Below are 22,643 nucleotides of genomic sequence, written 5' to 3'. Positions count from 1 at the left end.
CTGTTCAAATCAATTGGCCGGTTTGGTGGGGAGAAAAGATGGGCTAATTTCCCATGTTGAAGAAAGGTGAGGTGCGATAGGCCCGGGATTTTACGTAGGTCGTGTAATGGGAGAAGTGACCCGTCTTCAAACAATTGCTCGATTGATATACGGGCAGCGGATGGAGGGAGGGTGTCTATCAAATCGGAGACTCTGGTCAATGGGGAGAAGGATGGAGCCAGGGTTTCACCCCATTTCTTCCATATTTTTAAGGTAGCTAGCGTAAAATTATTTTTATGGTCCTTAAGATTAGGTATTTTATTGCGGTTTAATAAGATAGAGCGCAGTGGCACGGTAGACATTGCTTCTTCCACTTGAAGCCATTGTTGTTTTCCTTCATTTCTGATCCAGTGGATCGTTCTAGCTAGGTGAGAGGCTTGATAGTACTTGACAATGTCTGGGGCACCCATGCCACCTTTGTCTTTCGGTAGGGTGAGGGTTCGGGAATTAATGCGAGGTTTACATTTTTGCCATATATATTTAAAAAATAATGAGTGGACTTTGGTTAGAAAGGAGATGGGTATATGGATTGGAAGCATATTGAAGACGTATATAAATTTGGGGAGAATAAGGCTTTTTAGTATATTTTTCCTTCCAATCCAGGAAAGAAAGGGGTCCTTCCAAGATCTGAGATTAGTGGCTGTAGCTTGGTATAGTTTATTAAGATTGAGTTCAAATAAATCTTTGTGAGACGCACTTATTTGAATTCCTAGGTAGGTTAAACTTTTGGGTTGCCACGGGAAGGGGAATGTAGATTTAAGTTTCCTCATTATATCGTTTGGTATACCTAGATTTAACATTTCCGATTTAGCCTCATTTATTTTGAAGTTAGATAGTTTACTGTAACTCTCCACGGTTTTTATTATTGCAGGGATACTTCTTAAGGGCTGAGAGATCACCAGCAAAAGATCATCCGCAAATGCAGCAGTCTTGTAGTGAATATCTCGAATTTGTATGCCTATAATTTCTGGGTTTTGTTGTATAGCCTGTATTAAGGGTTCGATAGTCATGACGAAAAGTAGTGGGGAGAGGGGGCACCCCTGCCTCGTTCCATTAAGTATTTGGAATGAGTCTGTGAGTGAGCCGTTTAGTTTAATTCGTGCTGTGGGGGAGGTATACATGCTCATAATTGCTGTAATTGTTGAGGGAGGGAGGCCAAATTTTACTAAAGTTTCCCGTAAAAAGAGCCAGTCCACCCTGTCGAATGCCTTTTCTGCATCCATACTCATTAGTGCCAGTGGTGTACCTCTTATTTTCGCATATTGCATGAGATGTAGTATTTTGTGAGTATTATCCTTCCCCTCTCGTCCTTTTACAAAACCAGTTTGGTTTGGTGAGATTAAGGATGGTAGAACCTTGGCCACTCTATCAGCCAGCATTCTTGCATATAATTTAAGATCCGTGTTTAACAAAGATATGGGGCGATAACTCCCACATTGTTCTGGATCTTTCCCCTCTTTATGAATCAAAGAAATTCTGGCTTCTAGAAATTGGCGGGGGACGTCGCCACCTGTTTGAAGAAAGTTGCACATGTTAAGGAGATGGGGAAGCAATACTTCAGAGTTAGATTTATAGTAGTAGGTTGAAAAACCATCTGGTCCTGGTGCTTTACCTTTGGGGCAACTCGACAGGGCGGACCGGAGCTCTGAGAGTGTGAACGGTTTGGATAGTAGGCGTTGTTGTGTGTCATTTAGGGATGGAAGGTTCAGATCTCTCAAGAAGGTTTGAATATCTTGTCTTCTTTTTTCTACCTCACTCTCCTCCTCTCTTGGACGTAATTGATATAGAGATTTGTAGTAATGCAAAAATTCCTTTTCTATCTGAGAATAGTTTTGGGTTCTAGTACCTTCCCTGGTTTTAATGGTATGTATAAAAGTGCGGGCCTGTCTTTTTTTTAACAATGACATCGTTAATTTTGAGGCTTTGTCCCCGTGGACAAATATACGATTTTTCCAAGACATATATAATTTGGACGATTGCTCTCTAAGTAAGTCCTTTAGTTTTTGTCTTTCGGCTATGAGTTCAATAAGCGTTTGTGGGAGAAGTGTTGACTTATGTTGTTTTTCTAATAGGATTATTTTCTTATGAAGGAGTTCAATTTCTTTATTTTTTGTTTTATTAAGGTAGGAAGCTAATGAAATAAGTTCACCTCTTAACACTGATTTGTGGGCTTCCCATAATATTAAAGGAGAGGTTTCCGAGTTATCGTTGAGGTCAAAATATGTTCGGATGGCTTTGTTAATGCGAGTTTTTAAGGTAGGGTCATCTAAGAGTGTATCATTTAGTTGCCACGATCTGCACGGTGCATACTGTTTAGAGAGGATTAATTCAATTGACACGAACGAGTGGTCCGAGAATATTGAGGGAACTATGTCTACTTGTTGGACATTTGGTAGTAATGATCTAGGGGCAAGAAAGTAATCAATTCGGTGATACGAATTGTGTGGATGTGAGAAGAATGTGTAATCACGTTTGGACGGGTTAAAATAGCGCCAAAGATCTATGAGGTTGAGAGAATGTAGGGCAGACTTAATTCTTGTCAAATCTCTCTTGGAAATTGTACTTGTCCCTTTGGACGTGTCTATTGATGGTTCAAGAGCTAGATTAAAGTCTCCTCCCATTATGAGTATACCTTCCCTGAATTCTCTTATTTTCTTAAATATAGATCGCAGCCACTTTAGATGTTTTTTATTTGGCGCATAGATGTTACAAATGGTAACCGCTTCACCTGCTAGAATACCCTTAATTAGAATATAACGGCCATTCTCATCTATCAATTGGTCGTGTAGAAGGAAAGGGATGTCTCTAGCTATTGCTATAGACACTCCCTTTGATTTAACTTGGGGTGACGTAGCGTGGTACCATCTGTTATAATGAGCTTTGTCAAAGGAGGGGAGTTTGTTCTTAGTGAAGTGGGTCTCTTGAAGGAGTAATAGGTCATAGTTATTTTTTTTAAATCTTGAAAGGGTTTGGCCTCTGGGGATCGGGGAATTGAACCCATTTGTGTTGTAGGTGAGTAATTTAAATACCTTTTGTGTATTAGTCATCTGGAGGTTTGGTCCATTTGTGACAATCCCACCAAGGTGCCTGGAGGGGGAGAAAGGAGGGAGAGGAAGCAAGGGTGATAGGGGTAAAAGGAAAGGGTATAGAAGCGTTAGGAATATGAGTTAACAAGTAGAAAAAAAAACAAAAACAAAAACATAGCATTCTTTGAACTGAATACATTTTGTATTGAATCAAATACCTGGAAAAGGTCAGGCATTACCTGCAATGGAGGAGGTAAGTTAATTCTTATTAGACATTACATTACTCTTGTTGAGAAAAGAGAATAGAATAAGGAAAAATATTTAAACAGTCAAATACTTGAGCATTAAGCACACAAGTGAACATCCAACAATATTGTTTCTAGAGAAGTTTCTAGTATAAACTCAGGCTTTCTGGAAGTAATAACCATGTCGAACAGAAGGAATATGATCAAGTAGATCCATGTAGAATATCACATTAAATGGCCGGAGCCTTCCTCATGAGTCTGGATCTTTAGAGGGAGTCAGTCTTGAGCCTTTACGTTTTGTTTTTTGAGACCTTGGAGTGGAGACCTGTTGCCACAGGGGAGGTGGGAGGAGAGGTTGTATAGCGGAGGCTGCGTGAAAAGTCTCAATATCAGGAAACTGGCTCAAGGATATGTTTAGGTCTTTGCATAATGATCGTATCTCAGCTGAGGACCTAGCCTGTAGTCTTTTCCCCTCTGTGATAACTTGTATACCGAATGGAAAGAGCCATCGGTATTGGAGTTTTTTCTGAAGAAGAGCCTCAGTGAGTGGTTTAAGGAGCTGTCGTTTCCTGAGAGTGATAGATGATAGATCTTGAAATAGTTTTAGGTGTGATCCCTCAAAGGTGATCTCTTGTGCTTCTCTAGCGCGCTTTAATATCAAGTCCTTAACGCGGAAATCGAGGAATCGACATAAAACGTCACGAGGCGGGTCTCCTTGTTTGGGTTTAGGGCGCAGCGCCCTATGTATTCTAACAATTTCCATGTCTTGAGGGTCTTGGTCTAGGAGGAGAGAGCGGAACGTTTCAGTTGCAGCCTTATTCAAAGCTTCAAAAGCTACTGTCTCAGGCAATCCTTTTATTCTAATGTTGTTCCTGCGTTCTCTGTTCTCGTGGTCCTCAAGGGTGGAGTGTATGATGTGCATTTGTTCTTCTTGAGTTTTAATGCATGCTAGAATAGCGTTGGAGTGCTCAGTGTAGTTGGTCTGTGTATTTTCCAAGGTCTCTAATCTATGTCCTTGCTGAGTTATTTCCTGTTTAATGTCTGATAGTTCTTTACCTATGGGACCCAGGGCTTCAGATAGAATGCGTTTGATAAAGGAGCGTGTCACCATTTGGTCTTTGCCACTAGAACCAATGTCCGAGTCGCTCTCCATTTCTGTGTCTGTTTCTCCTTCTTGTGCTGTGTTGGGTGCGTAATTTGTTTTGGTCGCACCTGGGGTAATGAGGCGTTTCTTTAAGTATTTATCCAGGTCTGATTGGGTGTTTAAACCACTTACTTTGATCTGCTTAGGTGTTTTTGTGTTGGATCTCACCATTGTGTGATATGTTAATAAGAGTAAAATAAGCTGCTGTTTCCTCCTCCTATTTGCAGGAATAGGTTACTAAATAAGCATTTTGTTAATTATGAAATATCAACAAGGTTCGTTTTGATTTAAAAATTAGCTAGTTGAAGGTTTGGAGGGTATTGGGGGTGTTTTAGAATTGTGAGTTGAAATATACATTGAGCAGGTAGTCTTTTGTGTGGCCACTAGATGTCAGTATAGGACCATCTAAACTCTGTGGATGGATCTAATTCTCTTGAGGTTGGAATCTATGGATTTCTGGGTTTCTGTTGTACAGGGTAGGTTGATATCCCTTCGTTCTGCGAGACTTGCGAAGGCCCTATAAAGTATAGGATATAAGACGGCACTTCTTTGTTTGTGATAAGGTCTCCTAAATTTCTTGTTTATTAATACTACTGGTTCTGGGTTGGATTGTTGAAGGGGCTGAAAGTAATAGATGTGAGCAGTTTCTTGGTGTTGACAGCTTCTATCAAAGCTTTGTAAGTTTATTTCTCTGTTTCTGGAGGGAAACTTTACTCAGAGGATAAAAGGGCTCCTCTAGATCTCAGCCTAGTGGGGTAAGTGTGATTAACCTCTGTTCTCCTTATGTGGGAGGCACCACTGTCTCTATTCACAACAGTAATATGGCACAATGAGGTTAAGTGGGGTTAGATGCTTCAATGTAATCTCAGTTGCCTCTTCTAGGGAAGTGTGGGGGCCCCAAATGAGACCAAGTGATGGCCTGGGAGAGAGGAGCCGAAGCATGGAGGGGCCAAGCCGCAGCCCCAGGCGCACCTCTCTATACTCTCTGCAGCAGGGAGACAGTTTCTCAAGCGCTGGTCACAGGGTCTCTTACCTCCGATGTGAAGGAAACCCCTGTGGTGCACCTCCACAATCCTTCCTCTGCAACTCCAGACGCTGCCCAGGTGATCCGGTCCTCCGGTGCGTCCCCGGGTCTCGCCGCTCCTCCACCACGCTGGAGAGAAGAGGGTGTCGCTGCTCCGTTCGTTACCCCTGAGGTCCAGCTGCAGCGGGGGTAAGATCTGACATAGAGGCGTCTCAGGTCTTGTCGTTCGGCGTTCTCTGGTATCTCCTCCAGCTCCTTCACTGCAGCTGCCGTGGGTGGGGGGGGCGCGTCTCTTATCGCCGACCGGATCTCTGAGGGGGAGGAACGGGCACTCAGCTCACCGCTCCGACCCCTGGGATTTAGCGTCGGCAAGGAGGGTATGAGCAGCGGTAAACACCCGCAGGCTGGGTTAAGCGGCCGCCGGTATCTTGGATGAAGGCGCCTAGTTAATAGTCCAGGTGTAATGGCGTCTGCGGCTTGGGGCCTGCGTCTAGGCCCAGACCATGCGGCCCGACTCAGTGGAGAAGAAGAGGGAGTTTAATCCGGGTGATTTTGGTCTCATATGGGGTCTAATGTCTCTTAAATATGATTGCTGCTATCAGCTGAGTAAAAAAAAAGCGATCCTGGTCTGATGTTAGCAGATTAGTGAGTTGGGGCCTTGGAGCTCACAGATCAGACATCTTGCCTCTTTGCTGCTCAGGCCACGCCCCCTATTCAATCATACTAATCCTTGAATTTTGTAGTTTGCAATACAATTGCCTTGTATTGCAAGTATTTGCCTTTTTTAAAGCCGTATCTGAACTTTAGTGTTAAAAACATGTCAAATGAAATAGCAAAATTCTCCAGTAAATAATTGTGCAAAGAGGGAACCATCATACCATTAAAAAATATGAGTGAATTTTCCTGGGCCCATCCAGTATGTAGGTTCCAAGGCCTAATGGGGTGCATATGACTATGCAGCAGGGCTCACCTTCCTGCCAATATATAAAACAAAGGAGTACTCAGTATAAAATGCATATTGTGAAGTGGATTTTCCTGGGCCCATCTACTATGTGGGTTCCAAAGCCTAATGGGGTGCATATGACTATGCAGCAGGGCTCACCTTCCTGCCAATGTATAAAACAAAGGAGTATGGAGCACAAAATGCATATTGTGAAGTGGATTTTCCTGGGCCCATCCAGTATGTGGGTTCAAAGGCTTATTGGGATGCATATGAATTGGTAGCAAGGCACCTCTTGAATTCAATAGAACACTTTTCCTGGAGTCCCCCCTGGACATCTTATGACAGGGGTATTGTGGTGCGTCATAATTGTTGGCAGCACATCCACTCGCAGCTGCAACAGCTTAGGAGACCCACTGTTTAATAATGGCCCTTTAAGAATATTAATGACACCTGATGCACCAGTAAAAATAGGCTCTGTGACATTAAGAGTCCCTCCTTCGTAAATGAAACAAAATGGATCTGCTTATGTGTCACACACCACATGGCCAGCTAGGGTTGTTAAATGTTACAATGACATTTTCTCAGTGAATGCATTTGTAGTGGTTGAAAGCAATGTTAAAGTTGAAAAACGCTTAAAAAACGTAGCGTCTGAACTAAGACTAAGTGGGGGAGGAAGTTTTCGGTCTGGGGTTAAATATTTGGCCTTACAGGCAAGTCATTAACCTGCAAAGGATGTATCTTGACATATTTCCAAGCAAAACCCATTTTGGTTTCGTTTTCATGTGTTTTTTGTGGCACCTGGAAAAATGGCATGAATCTCGAATAAAAATGTTTAAGTCTGTGAACTAGGAGTCAGGAATGCTTCCAGGGGCGATCCCTGTGTCATTTGAGCAGTGATTCCATGATTTTCAGACTTTTTAGACCTTAAAAGGACCCCTGGGAGGATCGCGGACCGCGGTAAAAATACTCAGGTCTCCCAAAGACTTACATTGGGCTTGTTGTTCTGGCCGAGTACCCGAGTATTCCAATTTGCCCGACCCGATCAACGAGCACCCGAGCATTTTAGTGCTTGCCCATCACTATCTGCAGGCCTCTATTGTGCAAATGTATACTAAGCAGTCACCCCATCCATGAACTGATAGGTTGTGAGTTGCTGTCTATTTAGTATTTTGCACCTGTGTTTTGCAACATCTTTGCAGTTGTGCATCTGGACATTTTAGAGGCATAAATGTCAGTATTGGATTGCATGCTTTTTTGTGTTGCGTTTTAATTTTATTGTCACTGTTACGATTTTTGTTGTGGGAACTTTGGTATTGTAATTCCATAAGAATGCCTTCATTATAGCTCGGATTGGAACATAGTATTAAAAAAAGGCTTTTTTTACTTTTCTTTGTCCAGTAGTTCAGCAATATTTTTAATACCCTTGCTTTATCATTTTCTTCTCAGAGAGAACATTGCAATAGAAATTCCCAAAAACCCTGAATATGTTGATGTAGAGAAATGTAACAGTAAGTATTTAGCGTTTTGTAAATTCCGTCAATTGCTATATGTGGTTTCAATTAATTCATGCGCATAATGCTTTAATGACTTTAATTTTGTTTGTTGGGATAAGAATATGTTTTGTTTTAGTTGCTAATGCAGGCATCATTTTTTAACACATAGTTTACAGGTTTTTAGAAATGTTAGGCTTATATTTTGAAAATTTGTAACAAAAAAATTATTTTTACATCATTTTTAATTTTCTGGTGATCATATATTGTTACCCTGATGTTACTATCTAATCAGATGACTAGACAGTCTACGCCCACACTATGAAAATATATTGATCTAGGACAGAGGGTGTTCAGTATTAACCTGCAAATTGGTGCAATATATTTGTGAGCTCATGCAGAAGTAGAGCACTCCTTCCAGCACATGGGAAAAATATTTTTAGCAGACCCCTTCTGATCTACAGGGAATTTCTCATCACATAATAGTAAAAAAAAAAGTTGTAAAGCCTCATTGTTTTCTTTTCATTTTGCTTTATTCTAGTTAAATAATTTCAGATATATCATGCCCCATTTTTTTTCTTTACAAATGTTTTATATATTTTTTGAAGGAACATCTTATCTTTTTTTTTTAATTTTAATGAATAATGAACGATGACTTTTGATTTTCCTATGGTGGCCTTTATAAAGTCCCCAGAATTCATGGTATCTGTTCAATATAAATCACTGACAATTAGAGATACATCATGGAGGTGTCCACAGTAAGTATTCAAGCAAGCAAGGCATCCAATGAGGATGGCTAAATACAGTGTGCCCGTAAAGTCATGGTGCACTTTTGACCAGTCAATGGAAAGCAGCAAAAAATGATAGAAATGTGAAATCTGTTCCAAATAAAAGAAAAACTCTCCCAGTTTCATACCTATTAATTGCAGTTTGATTTGGGCTCCATTTTATTGCCCTACACACATCCAAACGATAGCATAAGCTTGTGGTTGCATGATGTCACAGACCTGGCAATGTGTTAATCAGAGTTCAGTTTATCAGGGGTTAATCTGACTGGGGGCTCAGCAACAGTTAAATGAGTTTGTATTGTTTGATAGGTTCTTGTTATCTCTCCTCATGAACAGGTCTGATATGATTGGGCCAGAGAAAGGGCGCCAAAATGTGAACTATAAAAGTGCACCATGACTTTACGGACACACTGTAGTACTCCTCAAAGTAGTCTAATAGGTATGCAGAAGAAAAGATTTAAAATCTAACTTTTAATAGGATTCATTACAAGAGCTCTAACTTATATAAAACACCCACAACAAAAGTATATGCAAGAAATAAAATAATGATAATAAAGTGCTAGATGGAAGTATTAAAGGTTCCATTCTCACCCAGTCCATAAATTTCAGACCCGGTGCCACTCTCGACCACACACCACATTTATGTGCATAGCCAAAGATATATCTCGGCAGTTGGAAATATCACTGATGTGTTCCCCCATTCTCCTCCTGAAATAATAGATAATCTTTCAATGTATTCTTTGCCACAACTACAGGTGCCTTTTTAACAGGATATTAAGTCATTGATAATTTCTTTGTGCAATCTTACTTGTAAAAGTGTTACCTGTCTCTATAAAAGGACACGCTACATATCCCTGACATAAATAACAGTCTTTCGGTCTATTGGGGAGCCAGGTTTCAGTAGTTGGTAAAACAGGAAAGGGAAAATGTACTATACGGTCACCAATAGATCGATTCTTTCAGCACTTAATTCTGGGTAGGGGCTTACTATATCCTTATCCATCTTTATATCTAGTGTTTAATTAGGATATTCCTCACATCTACAGTAGTGCCCCATTGTCAAAGGTCAAAGGTGGTTATTAGACGAACAGTTTTGTCCTCAATTTTTCTCCTGCTGCTGGAAGAAGGTGCTTACTTTTAGAACAAAGAGATTGTTGAAACACTACCCTCACCCTTTTCTGAACGATTACATCTTAATCATAATATTGTCACTTGGGGTAGCTTTTTTAGCGGAAGCAGATGATAGTTATCCCATTTGAGGAGTGCATTTGTGGCAGTTGGTTTTCAGAATATGGTTGTTTGTAGTGCCTCATTCTTTGTTTTAGTGAACAAAAGATCCAGAAAAGACAGTTTTTGTTCTTTAATTTCATAGGTAAATATTAAAACTATTGAGTTGGTGTTCAATAGTGATGAGTGAATGTGATCGGTGATACTCGGATATCACTTGAGTATCTGGGTGCTATGATGTGCTTGGCATTTGGTGTACATTGTCTGCTGCTTAGATGTAATGCTCGAATTCCTTCCCCGCATGTTTGGCTGGCGCCTGTTATACAGTCAATAAACATGTAGGGATTGCCTGCCAGCCATCTCGGTAGTAGCATTACTTTGATTGGTTGGCTGCATTAATTCATCAGAGGTTATAAAAAGACTTGCGCCGCCACGCTAGGCACACTGATGCCATTACATAACTCAGTGTCAGATCTGATTGGAGGGAGAGAGTAGTTGCCCAGGTATGTGTGACCAGTCTAGCAATCAGAGTCCTCTAGAGATGATACAGTTGCTGAACCACCATACTAAAAATCCTTCAAAGGGTTAACCTTGCGCTTTGCTGTATCTATGTGATACATCCTGCATTTAGCCTACGGACAGCTGCTATCACAAGACTGTGGAGACCTGTGTGTCGTATACAGTTCCTTCCCCCCTCACACCAATCCCACAATGAAACACAGACAGTCCTATGTGAATTGAACAGGTCGGTCTCAGTTTATTAACCCCTTAAGCCCCGAGGGTGGTTTGCACGTTAATGACCGGGCCAATTTTTACAATTCTGACCACTGTCCCTTTTTGAGGTTATAACTCTGGAACTCTTCAACGGATCCCGGTGATTCTGACAATATTTTCTCAAGACATATTGTACTTCTTGATCGTGGTAAAATTTCTTTGATATTACCTGCCCTTATTTGTGAAAAAAACGGAAATTTGGAGAAGATTTTGCAATTTTCCAACTTTGAATTTTTATGCCCTTAAATCACAGAGATATGTCACACAAAATACTTAATAAGTAACATTTCCCACATGTCTACTTTACATCAGCACAATTTTGGAAACAATTTTTTTTTTGTTAGGGAGTTATAAGGGTTAAAATTTGACCAGAAATTTCTCATTTTTACAACACCATTTTTATTTAGGGACCACATCATATTTGAAGTCATTTTGCGGGGTCTATATGATAGAAAATAACCAAGTGTGACACCATTCTAAAAACTGCACCCCTCAAGGTGCTCAAAACCACATTCAAGAAGTTTATTAACCCTTCTGGTGCTTTACAGGAATTTTTGGAATGTTTAAAAAAAATGAACATTTAATTTTTTTTCACAAAAAATTTACTTCAGCTCCAATTTGTTTAATTTTACAAAGGGTAACAGGAGAAAGTGGACAACAAAAGTTGTTGTCCAATTTATCCTGAGTACCCCGATACCCCATATGTGGGGGTAAACCACTGTTTGGGCGCATGGCAGAGCTCGGAAGGGAAGGAGCGCCATTTGACTTTTCAATGCGAAATTGGCTGGAATTGAGATGGGATTCCATGTTGCTTTAGAGAGCCACTAATGTGCCTAAACATTGAAACCCCCCACAAGTGACACCATTTTGGAAAGTAGACCCCCTAAGGAACTTAGTGTGGTGAGCACTTTGACCCACCAAGTGCTTCACCAAAGTTTATAATGTAGAGCCGTAAAAAAATATATATATTTTTTCACAAAAATGAAATTTTTGCCCCCAATTTGTTATTTTCCCAAGTGTACCAGAAGAAATTGTACCCCTAACTTTGTTGTGCAATTTGTCCTGAGTACGACGATACCCCATATGTGGGGGTAAACCACTGTTTGGGTGCATGGCAGAGCTCGGAAGGGAAGGAGCGCCGTTTGACATTTCAATGCAAAATTGGCTGGAATTGTGATGGGATGCCAAGTTGCGTTGGTGAGCCCCTGATGTGCCTAAACATTGAAACTCACCACAAGTAACACCATTTTGGAACCTAGACCTCCCAAGGAACTTATCTAGATGTGTTGTGAGAACTTTGAACCCCCAAGTATTTCACTACAGTTTATAACGCAGAGCCGTGAAAATAAAAAATCATTTTTTTCCTACAAAAATGGTTTTTTAGCCCCCCAAATTTTAATTTTCCCAAGGGTAACAAGAGAAATTGGACCCCAAAAGTTGTTGTCCAATTTGTCCTGAGTATGGGGATACCCCATATGTGTGGGGGAACCACCGTTTAGGTGAATGGCTGAGCTCAGAAGGGATGGAGTGCCATTTGGAATGCAGACTTCGATGGATTGGTCTGCAGGCGTCACGTTGCATTTGCAGAGCCCCTGGTGTACCTAAACAGTGGAAACCCCCCACAAGTGACCCCATATTGGAACCTAGACCCCCCAAGGAACTTATCTAGATGTGTTGTGAGAACTTTGAACCCCCAAGTATTTCACTACAGTTTTTAACGCAGAGCTGTGAAAATAAAAAATAATTTTTGTCCCACAAAAATGTTTTTTAGCTCCCCAAATTTGTATTTTCCCAAGGGTAACAAGAGAAATTAGACCACAGAAGTTGTTGTCCAATTTGTTCTGAGTATGCTGATACACCATATGTTGGGGTAAACCCCTGTTTGGGTGCACGGGAGAGTTCGGAAGGAGCAGTGTTTTACTTTTTCAATGCAGAATTGGCTGGAATTGAGATCGGACTCCATGTCGCGTTTGGAGAGCCCCTGATGTGCCTAAACAATGGAAACCCCCAATTCTAACTGAAACTCTAACCCAAACACACCCCTAATCCCAACCACACCCCTAACCCCAACCCTAACTACACCCCTAACTCCAACTCACCCCTAACCCTAATCAAAACCATAACCCTGACCACACCCTTAACCCTGACACACCCCTAACCCTAATCCCAACCGTAAATGTAATCCAAACCCTAACCCTAACCCCAACCCTAACCCCAACCCTAACCCTAGCCCTAACCCTAATCCTAGCCCTAACCCTAGCCCTAACCATAGCCCTAACCCTAGCCCTAACCCTAATGGGAAAATGGAAATAAATACATTTTTTATTTTTTTTTATTTTTCCCTAAGGGGGTGATGAAGAGGGGTTTGATTTACTTTTATAGCGGGTTTTTTAGCTGATTTTTATGATTGGCAGCTGTCACACACTAAAAGACGCTTTTCATCGCAAAAAATATTTTGAGAGCTATAATTTTTCCATATTTTGGTCCACAGAGTCACGTGAGGTCTTGTTTTTTGCGGGACAAGTTGATGTTTTTATTGGTAACATTTTTGGGCATGTGACATTTTTTGATCGCTTTTTATTCCGATTTTTGTGAGGCAGTATGACCAAAAACCAGCTATTCATTAATTTCTTTTGGGGGGGATGTTTATACCGTTCCGCGTTTGGTAAAATGGATAAAGCAGTTTTATTCTTTGGGTCAATACCATTACAGCCATAACTCATTTACATTTTTTTATTTTTTGCGCTTTTATACGATAAAAACTATTTTATAGAAAAAAGAATTATTTTTGCATCGCTTTATTCTGAGGACTATAACTTTTTTATTTTTTCACTGACGATGCTGTATGGCGGCTCGTTTTTTGCGGGACAAGATGACGTTATCAGCAGTACCATGGTTATTTATATCTGTCTTTTTGATCGTGTGCTATTCCACTTTTTGTTTGGCGGTATGATAATAAAGGGTTTTTTTGCCTCGTGTTTTTTATTTTTTTTTTACGGTGTTCACTGAAGGGGTTAACTAGTGGGACAGTTTTATAGGTCGAGTCGTTACGGATGCAGCGATACTAAATATGTGTACTTTTATTGTTTTTTTTAATTTAGATAATGGAATGTATTTATTGGAACAATATATATATATATCACATTATATTGACAGATCGCTAATCTGACACTTTGCTGTGCACTGTGTCAGATCAGCGATCACACAGGCACAGCAGGGAGGCTTCCTGGCGCCTGCTCTGAGCAGGAGCTGGTAAGCCACCTCCCTGCAGGACCTGGATGTAGCTCCGTGGCCATTTTGAATCCGGGCTTGCAGGGAGGAGGAGGTAAGAGACCCTCGGAGCAACGAGATCACATCGCGTTGCTCCGAGGGTCTCATGGAAGCACACAGGGAGCCCCCTCCCTGTGCGATGCTTCCCTATACCGCTGGAACACTGCGATCATGTTTGATCGCAGTGTGCCGGGGGATAATGTGCCGGGGGCGGTCTGTGACCGCTCCTGGCACATAGTGCCAGATGTCAGCTGCGATAGTCAGCTGACACCCAGCCGCGATTGGTCACGCTCCCCCCGTGAGCGTGGCTGATCGCACTGGACGTACTATCCCATCACTGGGAATTAAGTCCCTGGTCACCTTGTTGGGATAGTACGTCCAATGGGATTAAGGGGTTAATTACATCAGCAGAGAAAGGCAATTACGTTTCATAATGGGCGGCTCATCACTGAGCTCCTGTCCGCAATTGACAGACAATTTGGCCAATGAGGGGTTACGAACCTTTGCCCTCCTCTGCTTCTTCTGCTGTGACTTAGTATCGCTAACAATGGTTAGTTATATATACATAATCATTTTTTTTACACATTTACATCTATCCGCCAGTTAGTATAGCAATTCATACCTCATTGACATCTATAAGGGAGGGAAAGTGGGAAAAATGCTTCCAGGTGTCCGCCAAGGGGGAAAGGGGAAGTTACTGACCCATACACCTGGATTTAACCCTTGTAGGTGTGGCGGTAGGAGCCTTCCCCTTTAAGAACCATTGACCAGCAGAGGTATCCCAATTAGTGCATCAACAATGGGAGTGGTGCAACGGGGGAATTGGGCACTGATGGTATTTTATTGGCTTTAGTCACATGGGCTCCACAGTCAGAGGCACGTTCCTTATGCAATTCCGTGCCTGCCAAACTGTGGAGACCTGTGTGTCGTAAACAGTGCATTCCCCCTCCAACCAATCCTGCAATGAAACACAGACAGTACTAGATGGCTTGAACAGTTCGGTCACAGTTTAATAATTACATCAGCAGAGAAAGGCAATTGCATTTCGTAACGGGTGGCTCATCGCCGAGCTCCTGTCCGCAATTGACAGGCATTTTAGCCAATGAGCGGTTAAGAACCTTTGCCCTCCTCCACTTCTTCAGCCATGAAGGATCCTGTGTACGACCTACACGGGACTCCAACCCCCAACCCATCAACATTAGGGCCTGTTCAACTCCATCCTCTAAGCCAGAGGCCAATGTCTGTCAGGTGAACTCTGTCCAGTCTTAATAGTGCTGTGTTATCCCCTTCCAGCTGGCGGTGATGAACTCTGATACCTCATTTTCTTCTCATAAATTTTCCAATCCAAGCATTGAATTTTTTCCTTGTGCACTCTATGGCTTTTGTATCCCTTGCGCCATGCCAGACTGCCCATGGTATAATGTCTGGCCACACCAGTGCCATATTCGAGAATAAACAACTGAAACGTTCCATGTCTGTTGTCATCCATTTACACAGATCAGCGACCTTTCTCTTGCTGAGATCATTGCCACCCACGTGTAACATTGTTATCACCGGGCGTTTCACCCTCCTTGAGAAGTCAACTATCTTTTTGAACACCTGTTGCCATTGGAGGCCTCTAATACCCATCCAGTTGACTTCTAGACCAGGGAAGCCTAGATTTCTTCCTCTCGGCTGCAGCTTGGCCCTTTTTTCCACCCATTAGACATAGGAATGTCCTACAACACAAACTTATACTCCTGTAAGAGATAACATATATTAATTCAGCAAATAAGGTTTTATGTATCTGGTGAAGCATGCAGATTTCCAATGACCCATTTCCTGCACCTCAGCCTCCGATACTCCTGCCCTAGCTGCTTCGGAACGAATGTGATCTGTAGTCCTTTGGATTAGTGCCGTTTTCTTCCAAGCATAGCTTTAAAATTGCCTGTAATTGGTACCTGGTCAGAGGGGACCCGTCTGTATGAGTGAGAAAAAAATCTGCCCGCATGTCTAGCATTTTTAGCAGGCATACTGGTGTCATCTGCAGAGTGACCCATGTGCCCCTACCAGTGGGATCGCACTTGGATGTTCGCACTCTAATGCACAGAGCATCGCTGCATATGACTACATCTTCATTAATTAGGCCTCCGAACCATGAGGTTAAGCACATGGGCCAGGCATGGTACGTGTGTGAGCTCGCCTCGCCTCAGAGCCACCACCAGCTTCTGGCCATTGTCACACATAACCATGCCTGGCTGTAGGTTCAGCGGTGTCATCCGCAGATCTGCCGGCTCTTTCAGAGCTGTCCACAACTGTTCAGCATTGTGCAGTTTGTCACCTAAGCATATTAGCTTCAGCACAGCCTGTTGCCTCTTGGCTGAGGCAGTGTTCAGTCCTTCTAGCTTGTGACTGATGTGGTCATTTCAGAGATGGAGACTGAAGAAGAGGAGAAGGAAGAGGAGGATGAGGTGCAGGAGCGGTAGACTGTGAAGGCAACCCTGATTGACCTAGAGCCCGCAATCCTCGGCATCGGGAGGACATGCTCCATCCCAAGGCCCGACTGGGTCCTGTCCTCCACTATGTTAACCCAGTGTGCCATCAGCAAGATGAACTGTCCCTGCCCACATGCACTTGTCCATGTGTCCATTGTTAGGTGGACTTTCTTAGTAACTGCATTGTTTTAGGGCATGGCTAATGCTGTGGGACATGTGCTTGTGTAATGTGGGGGCGGCACACTGGGAGAAATAGTGGCGGCTGGGGACTGAGTACTAAGGGACAGCAGCCAACATAAGGTTGCAGAAAGCTTCCATCTCCATGAGCCTAAAGGCAAGATTTTGAGTCCAAGCAGTCGCAAAATATGGGATTTTAGTAGTGTGGCTTGTGGGGCATTGGCTGTGTATTTGTGCTTGCATTCCAAGCACTAGGGTATGGACAACTGAATGCTGCACTGGGACATGGACAAGAATGTGCTTTCTGAGGGTGCTAGTTGAGTGTTTGCAATGACAGGTGCATGGCAGGAGGCATCTTTGCATGCACCATGGACAGGGGATTGGCTTGTACGCACAACAGCGGAAGAAGCAGTGGTGTCACCCAAAGACACTTTTCCTGGACTCGGGTTCGGCCCCCAAAGTCGGGTGCTTTGCTGCCATGTGCCTGATTATGTGGGTGGTGGTCAGGTTGGTAGTTTTGCTGCCCCTCCTGATGCTGGCCTCACACGTGGTGCAAATGTCCTTTTTTTTGGGTTATCTGCAGAGCCTTTAAAAAACAGACTCGGGAAGATCTAACAGTTGGACTGGCAACTTCCGTCATGTTGGTGTTACAGGGAATGGTTGCCTGCCTTCTGTCTGAGGCCACCACACTGCTTTATAATGCCTGTTGGGGTGCTACACCTTCCTCCCCCTGTGTGCTGCTGTTCTTGTTTTGCATGTCCTCTTGCCATATTGGGTCAGGTACTATATTATCCACCTCCTTGTCTTCCACTTCTGCACCCTGATCCTCCTTCTGACTTTCTGGAAATTATGTCTCATCATCATCTTCCTCTTGTGACACTTTCCCACCGTTGCCTTCCTGCGACCGTGGCTGCTCAAATATTTGGACATCGCAACATGTGATCTCCTCTTGCCCCACTTCAAGAGGCCCGAATCTATGAATGGAAAAGTGAACAGCTCTTTAGAGTGTCCAAGTGTGGGATGAGTTGTCTCTGGGCACTTGGCATGGTGGGAGGAAGGAGGATCAAGGTGAGAAATATGCGATCCAGACTCACAGCTACTGATACTTGACTGTGTGGAAGACAGGGTGGTGGTGGTGGCAAAGTGACTGGAAGCATTATCCGCTATCCAACCAACAACCTTTTAACACTGCTCTGGGTTCAATAGTAGTAGTAGTAGTGCTGTGGTCCCCTAGTAATTGGGACAGGAAGGTTGGGTGAGAATATGTGGGTGTTTGTTGTGGCAACAATTTTAGCTTGCCCACGGCCTCGGCCTTGGACTCTGCATACACCATCACATCCAGTTCCCCATCCCTTGCCACACGCCTTGCCCATTTTAAATGGATGACAATATTTTCTACTTTCAGTACAAATGGCTGAGTTTTGAGCGCACTTACATGTGATCCATGTGACGGACAAACCACAGTTTTAAATAGCTGGCCTGTAGGTAACTATTTTTAACAGCAAACTGGTGTTAATAATGTCGCTAACACACTGCAACAAAATTTAAATGGAGGCCAGAAATGGCAGAATTTTGAGCACACTTACCACTTACACACTTACACTTTTGAGCACATAGCCAAAACTCTAGCAGATTAACACTGTTGTCCAGCAAGGAATGGGAGGCAGGTGCTGTGTAATAAAGGGGGATACAATCACCTGACTTAAGACAACCCAGCACCAGGGAAAAAGACCAGCAGCCAGAAAACCACTTCAAGATGGCGGATGGTCAAAAACAAAACAGATTCTAACAGCCACACCATGGCAAGGAAGACTCTTTTGGCCATGCCCTACTCTACTGTAACTTATTAAACATGTCTTAAAATATCCTACACTCTTTTAAGTTATATTTTTATTTATTTTCCTTTAAGGGAATGGTTCACATTAAAAAAATTTTAAAATGCCCATTAATACCACATACAAGGCACAAATACTGTCAAACCATGATCAGACCACATATTACCACCACATAGTGTCAGGACTCTGAACATTTTTTACCTTTTGTGCATTACTGCCCTTTTCCAACATGGCATCTTTGGTCTCATGTGCACTTGTCTTCCTGCTATAAAACTCCACCCCAGCCTTCAGTCTGTGCTAGATTATTCTGCTTTGCATCCAGCTCCTGATTACTCCCTGGCCTTGCACCTGCACCTGCTCCTGTGAACCTGTGTTGGAGATCCTGCCACTCTGCTCTGAGTTCCTGCTGCATACACCAGTGTTCAGTAATCCTCCTTCATCTGCTGCTCGTGTTACTCCCATCTGCATTTGCTGGACATGTAAGCTGTTTCTGCTCTGCAAAACCAGAAACTATTAACCAGGCCTCCCTGGTTGAGCTAAGATATGATTTGAACTGCCTAATAGCATATCTATCTGTGTCTGGACTAAGTCAAGGATCTATTCGTGTCAAGTTTCCTCAAGTATAACTGTGCCTCATAGACTTTCTGTTTGTTTGCATCTACCTCTGAAGTTTCCTATTGACTGCTAAGCTGCATTTATTATTTGTACCAAGTGTTGTGGACTTGAGTTTCTCTCTGCACCTGTTTGAATCACCGTGTGATAATATAAACTTTACCACTTATAAAACTGTGTCCTGTTGTCTTGTTCCACGCAAAGAGTCTCCTGAATTATCCCCTATAATTATTACACATAGTTACCGAATAATACCAAATACAAGAGTAATGTTCAATCATCGCGCACACTCTTGATAGATGCTTGTGAGAATTTTATTGTTCAGATGCAGCAATAACACAATTCAGGTGCAGGGATAGAGAAAATGGTCAGTCGACAAGAACATAATGTTTCGACCCTCACAGGATCTTATTCATATAGTCGCTGTTGGCAAGGTTCATTGCAGCCTATAATCTACTAGATGGTGGCCCGATTCTAACGCACCGGGTATTCTAGAATATGCATGTCCACGTAGTATATTGCCCAGCTACGTAGTATATTGCCCAGCCATGTAGTATATTGCCCAGCCACGTAGTATATTGCACAGCCCACGTAGTATATTGCCCAGTGACGTAGTATATTGCACAGCCCACATAGTATATTGCCTGGTGACGTAGTATATTGCCCAGCCACGTAGTATATTGCCCAGCCACGCAGTATATTGCACAGCCACGTAGTATATTGCCCAGTGACGTAGTATATTGGCCAGTGATGTAGTATATTGCCCAGTCACGTAGTATATTGCCCAGTCACGTAGTATATTGCCCAGTGATGTAGTATATTGCCCAGCCACGTAGTATATTGGCCAGCCACGTACGTAGTATATTGCCCAGCCACGTAGTATATTGCACAGCGATGGAGTATACAGCACAGAGCCATGTAGTATACAGAGTTAAAATAAAAAATAAACATATACTCACCCTCCGAAGGCCTGTTGAAGTCCTGGCCCTGTGCGTGGTGCAGGCATCAGCTTCCAGTCCCAGGGTGTGATGACGTCGCGGTCACATGACCATGACGTCGTGGCAGGTCCTTCTCGCGCAGGACCTGTGATGACGTCACGGTCACATGACCGTGACGACCGCAGGCGGCAGATTCCAGTCCCAGGATGGTATGCCAGAAGGACCTTCCATGACGTCACGGTCATGTGACCGCGATGTGATCACAGGCCCTGCGAGAAGGACCTTCCATGGCGTCACGGTCATGTGACAGCGACGTCATGGAAGGTCCTTCTCGCAGGGCCTGTGATCACGTCACGGTCACATGACCATGACGTCATGGAAGGGCCTTCTGGCAGACCATCCTTGGGACCGGAACCTGCCGCTTGCATGGAGCGGTCACCGTAGCATCGCTAGGAGCGCAAAAGGCAGCAGATGGTGAGTATAGCAGGTTTTTTTTTTATTATTATTTTTAACATGACATTTTTACTATTGATTCTGCATAGGCAGCCTCAATAGTAAATAGTTGGGGACACACAGGGTTAATAGCAATGGTAATGGAGTGCGTTACACCATGGCCTGTTACCGTTGCCATTAACCCTGTGTGAGCGGTGACTGGAGGGGAAGGGGTTTATGGAGCAGGCACCGGGCAGTGACTGTAGGGGAGGGACTAATCGGACTGTGCCCATCGCTGATTGGTCGCGGCAGCCATGACAGGCAGCTGCCGAGACCAATCAGCGACTTGGATTCCATGACAGACAGAGGCCGCGACCAATGAATACCCGTGACAGACAGAAAGACAGAAGGACAGACAGACGGAAGTGACCCTTAGACAAATATATAGTAGAAGATGCAGGTGCTCCCCTGGACCCAGGTGTCCTTTGCAATTAGAATATCCTTTAGACTGTTCAGTGAACCTTGCCAACAGAGACTATATGAATAAGACCCTGTGAGGGTCAAAAGGTTATGTTCTTGTCGCCTCACCATTTTCTGTATCCCTGCACCTGAATTGTGTTATTGCTGCATCTGTATCTGTACAACAAAATTCATACCAGCATCTATCAAGAGTGTGCGGTGATTGAACATTAGTCTACTATGGGGATTGCCATCCCACTTCACCAGCACCTCGGAACTCTCCAGGCTAGAGTGCTCGCCACACTACCCATCTAATACCAAATACAAGGCACAAATACCACCACACCATGACCAGACCACATATTACCACTACGTAGTGACCAAATAATACCACATACTAGGGACAAATACCACCACACCATGCTTGGACCACATATTACAACCACATAGTGATCGAATAATACAACATGCAAGGTACAAATACCACTACACCATGACCAGACCACATATTACCACCACATAGTGACCAAATACTACAATAATGATCAATAATTAAAAGTACACAATACTAAGTGCCATTATACACAGCTCTGTATATACTGTCAGTGTACAGATAATAGAGTGATCACAAGTGACATTATACACAGGAGCTCTGTATAGAGTGTATGGTGCACAGGCGATAGAGTGATCACCGGTGGCATTATACACAGAAGCTCTGCATATAGTGTTAGCGTACAGGTAATACAGTGATCACCATTGACATTATACTAAGGAGTTCTGTACATAGCATCATTGTTCAGGTAATACAGTGATCTCCGGTCAAATTACACACAGGAGTTCTGTACATAGTATACAGTATATAGTGTAAGTGTACAGGGAATACACTGACTTACCAGTGAAATCTCTAGTTGAGGTCCTTGATTCTTCTTGTCTTCTTCATCCAGTGCAGACCTCCATCAATTACTCCAGCCAGGACTCTTTTCTGTATAAAATAACATAGTCAATTAGAGCACCGCTTCCAAAGCACTTTCCCCACTTTTTTCCTTTCTTCTACACTGCACAGGTGAATACAGACTTGCACAAACCATTAATTTATCATTAGTTATTATGCAACCCACCATTAGAAATATAAAATTATAATCCGCTACTGTTGTCCCAACAACTATAAATAGTCCCTTTTCCCACCTAATAAATATATACCTAATAAATATATATAAATTAATTAACCCCTGTACTTTTCCCTAATTCATTACCAGTCACTGCATCCTCAATGCCCCTCACTATTTACCTCTCAATCCCCTGATTCACTCTACACTATGTTCCAAATTATTATGCAAATGACATTTTTCTCGGATTTTCCTGAATGGTCGGTGCAAATGACAGTCTAATAAAAGTCATCACCCGTTAGAGTATACATCGAATTTTATTGAAGAAACCTCCCAATGATAACAGTATAATCTCCAAAATGAATAAAAACTCAAAATGCACTGTTCCAAATTATTAGGCACAGTAGAATTTCTAAACATTTGACATGTTTTAAAGAACTGAAAATTCTCATTTGTGGAATTTGCAGCATTAGGAGGTCAGCATTCACTGAACAAAAAAGCTATTTAACTCCAAAACCTCCTAACAGGCCAAGATACATGTTAACATAGGAACCCTTCTTTGATATCACCTTCACAATTCTTGCATCCATTGATCTTGTGAGTTTATGGAGAGTTTCTGCTTGTATTTCTTTGCCTCCCA

At 42.7% G+C, this 22,643-nt stretch overlaps 1 protein-coding gene across 1 annotated transcript in view; it reads left to right on the top strand.

Moving 5' to 3' along the window:
- The window catches only part of LOC143765633 (NXPE family member 4-like), a 298,399-nt gene that overhangs the window by 226,180 nt on the left and 49,576 nt on the right, over window positions 1-22,643 (top strand). The window contains exon 3 of the mRNA XM_077252481.1: window positions 7,868-7,929. Within this exon, the coding sequence (XP_077108596.1) occupies window positions 7,868-7,929 (62 nt within the window). The remainder of the gene's footprint in view (window positions 1-7,867; window positions 7,930-22,643) is intronic.

Source organism: Ranitomeya variabilis, chromosome 4, assembly GCF_051348905.1.
Source record: "Ranitomeya variabilis isolate aRanVar5 chromosome 4, aRanVar5.hap1, whole genome shotgun sequence".
Lineage (NCBI taxonomy): Eukaryota > Metazoa > Chordata > Amphibia > Anura > Dendrobatidae > Ranitomeya > Ranitomeya variabilis.
Note: the sequence above shows the minus strand (reverse complement) of the source record. Positions and strands in the feature narration are given on the sequence as shown.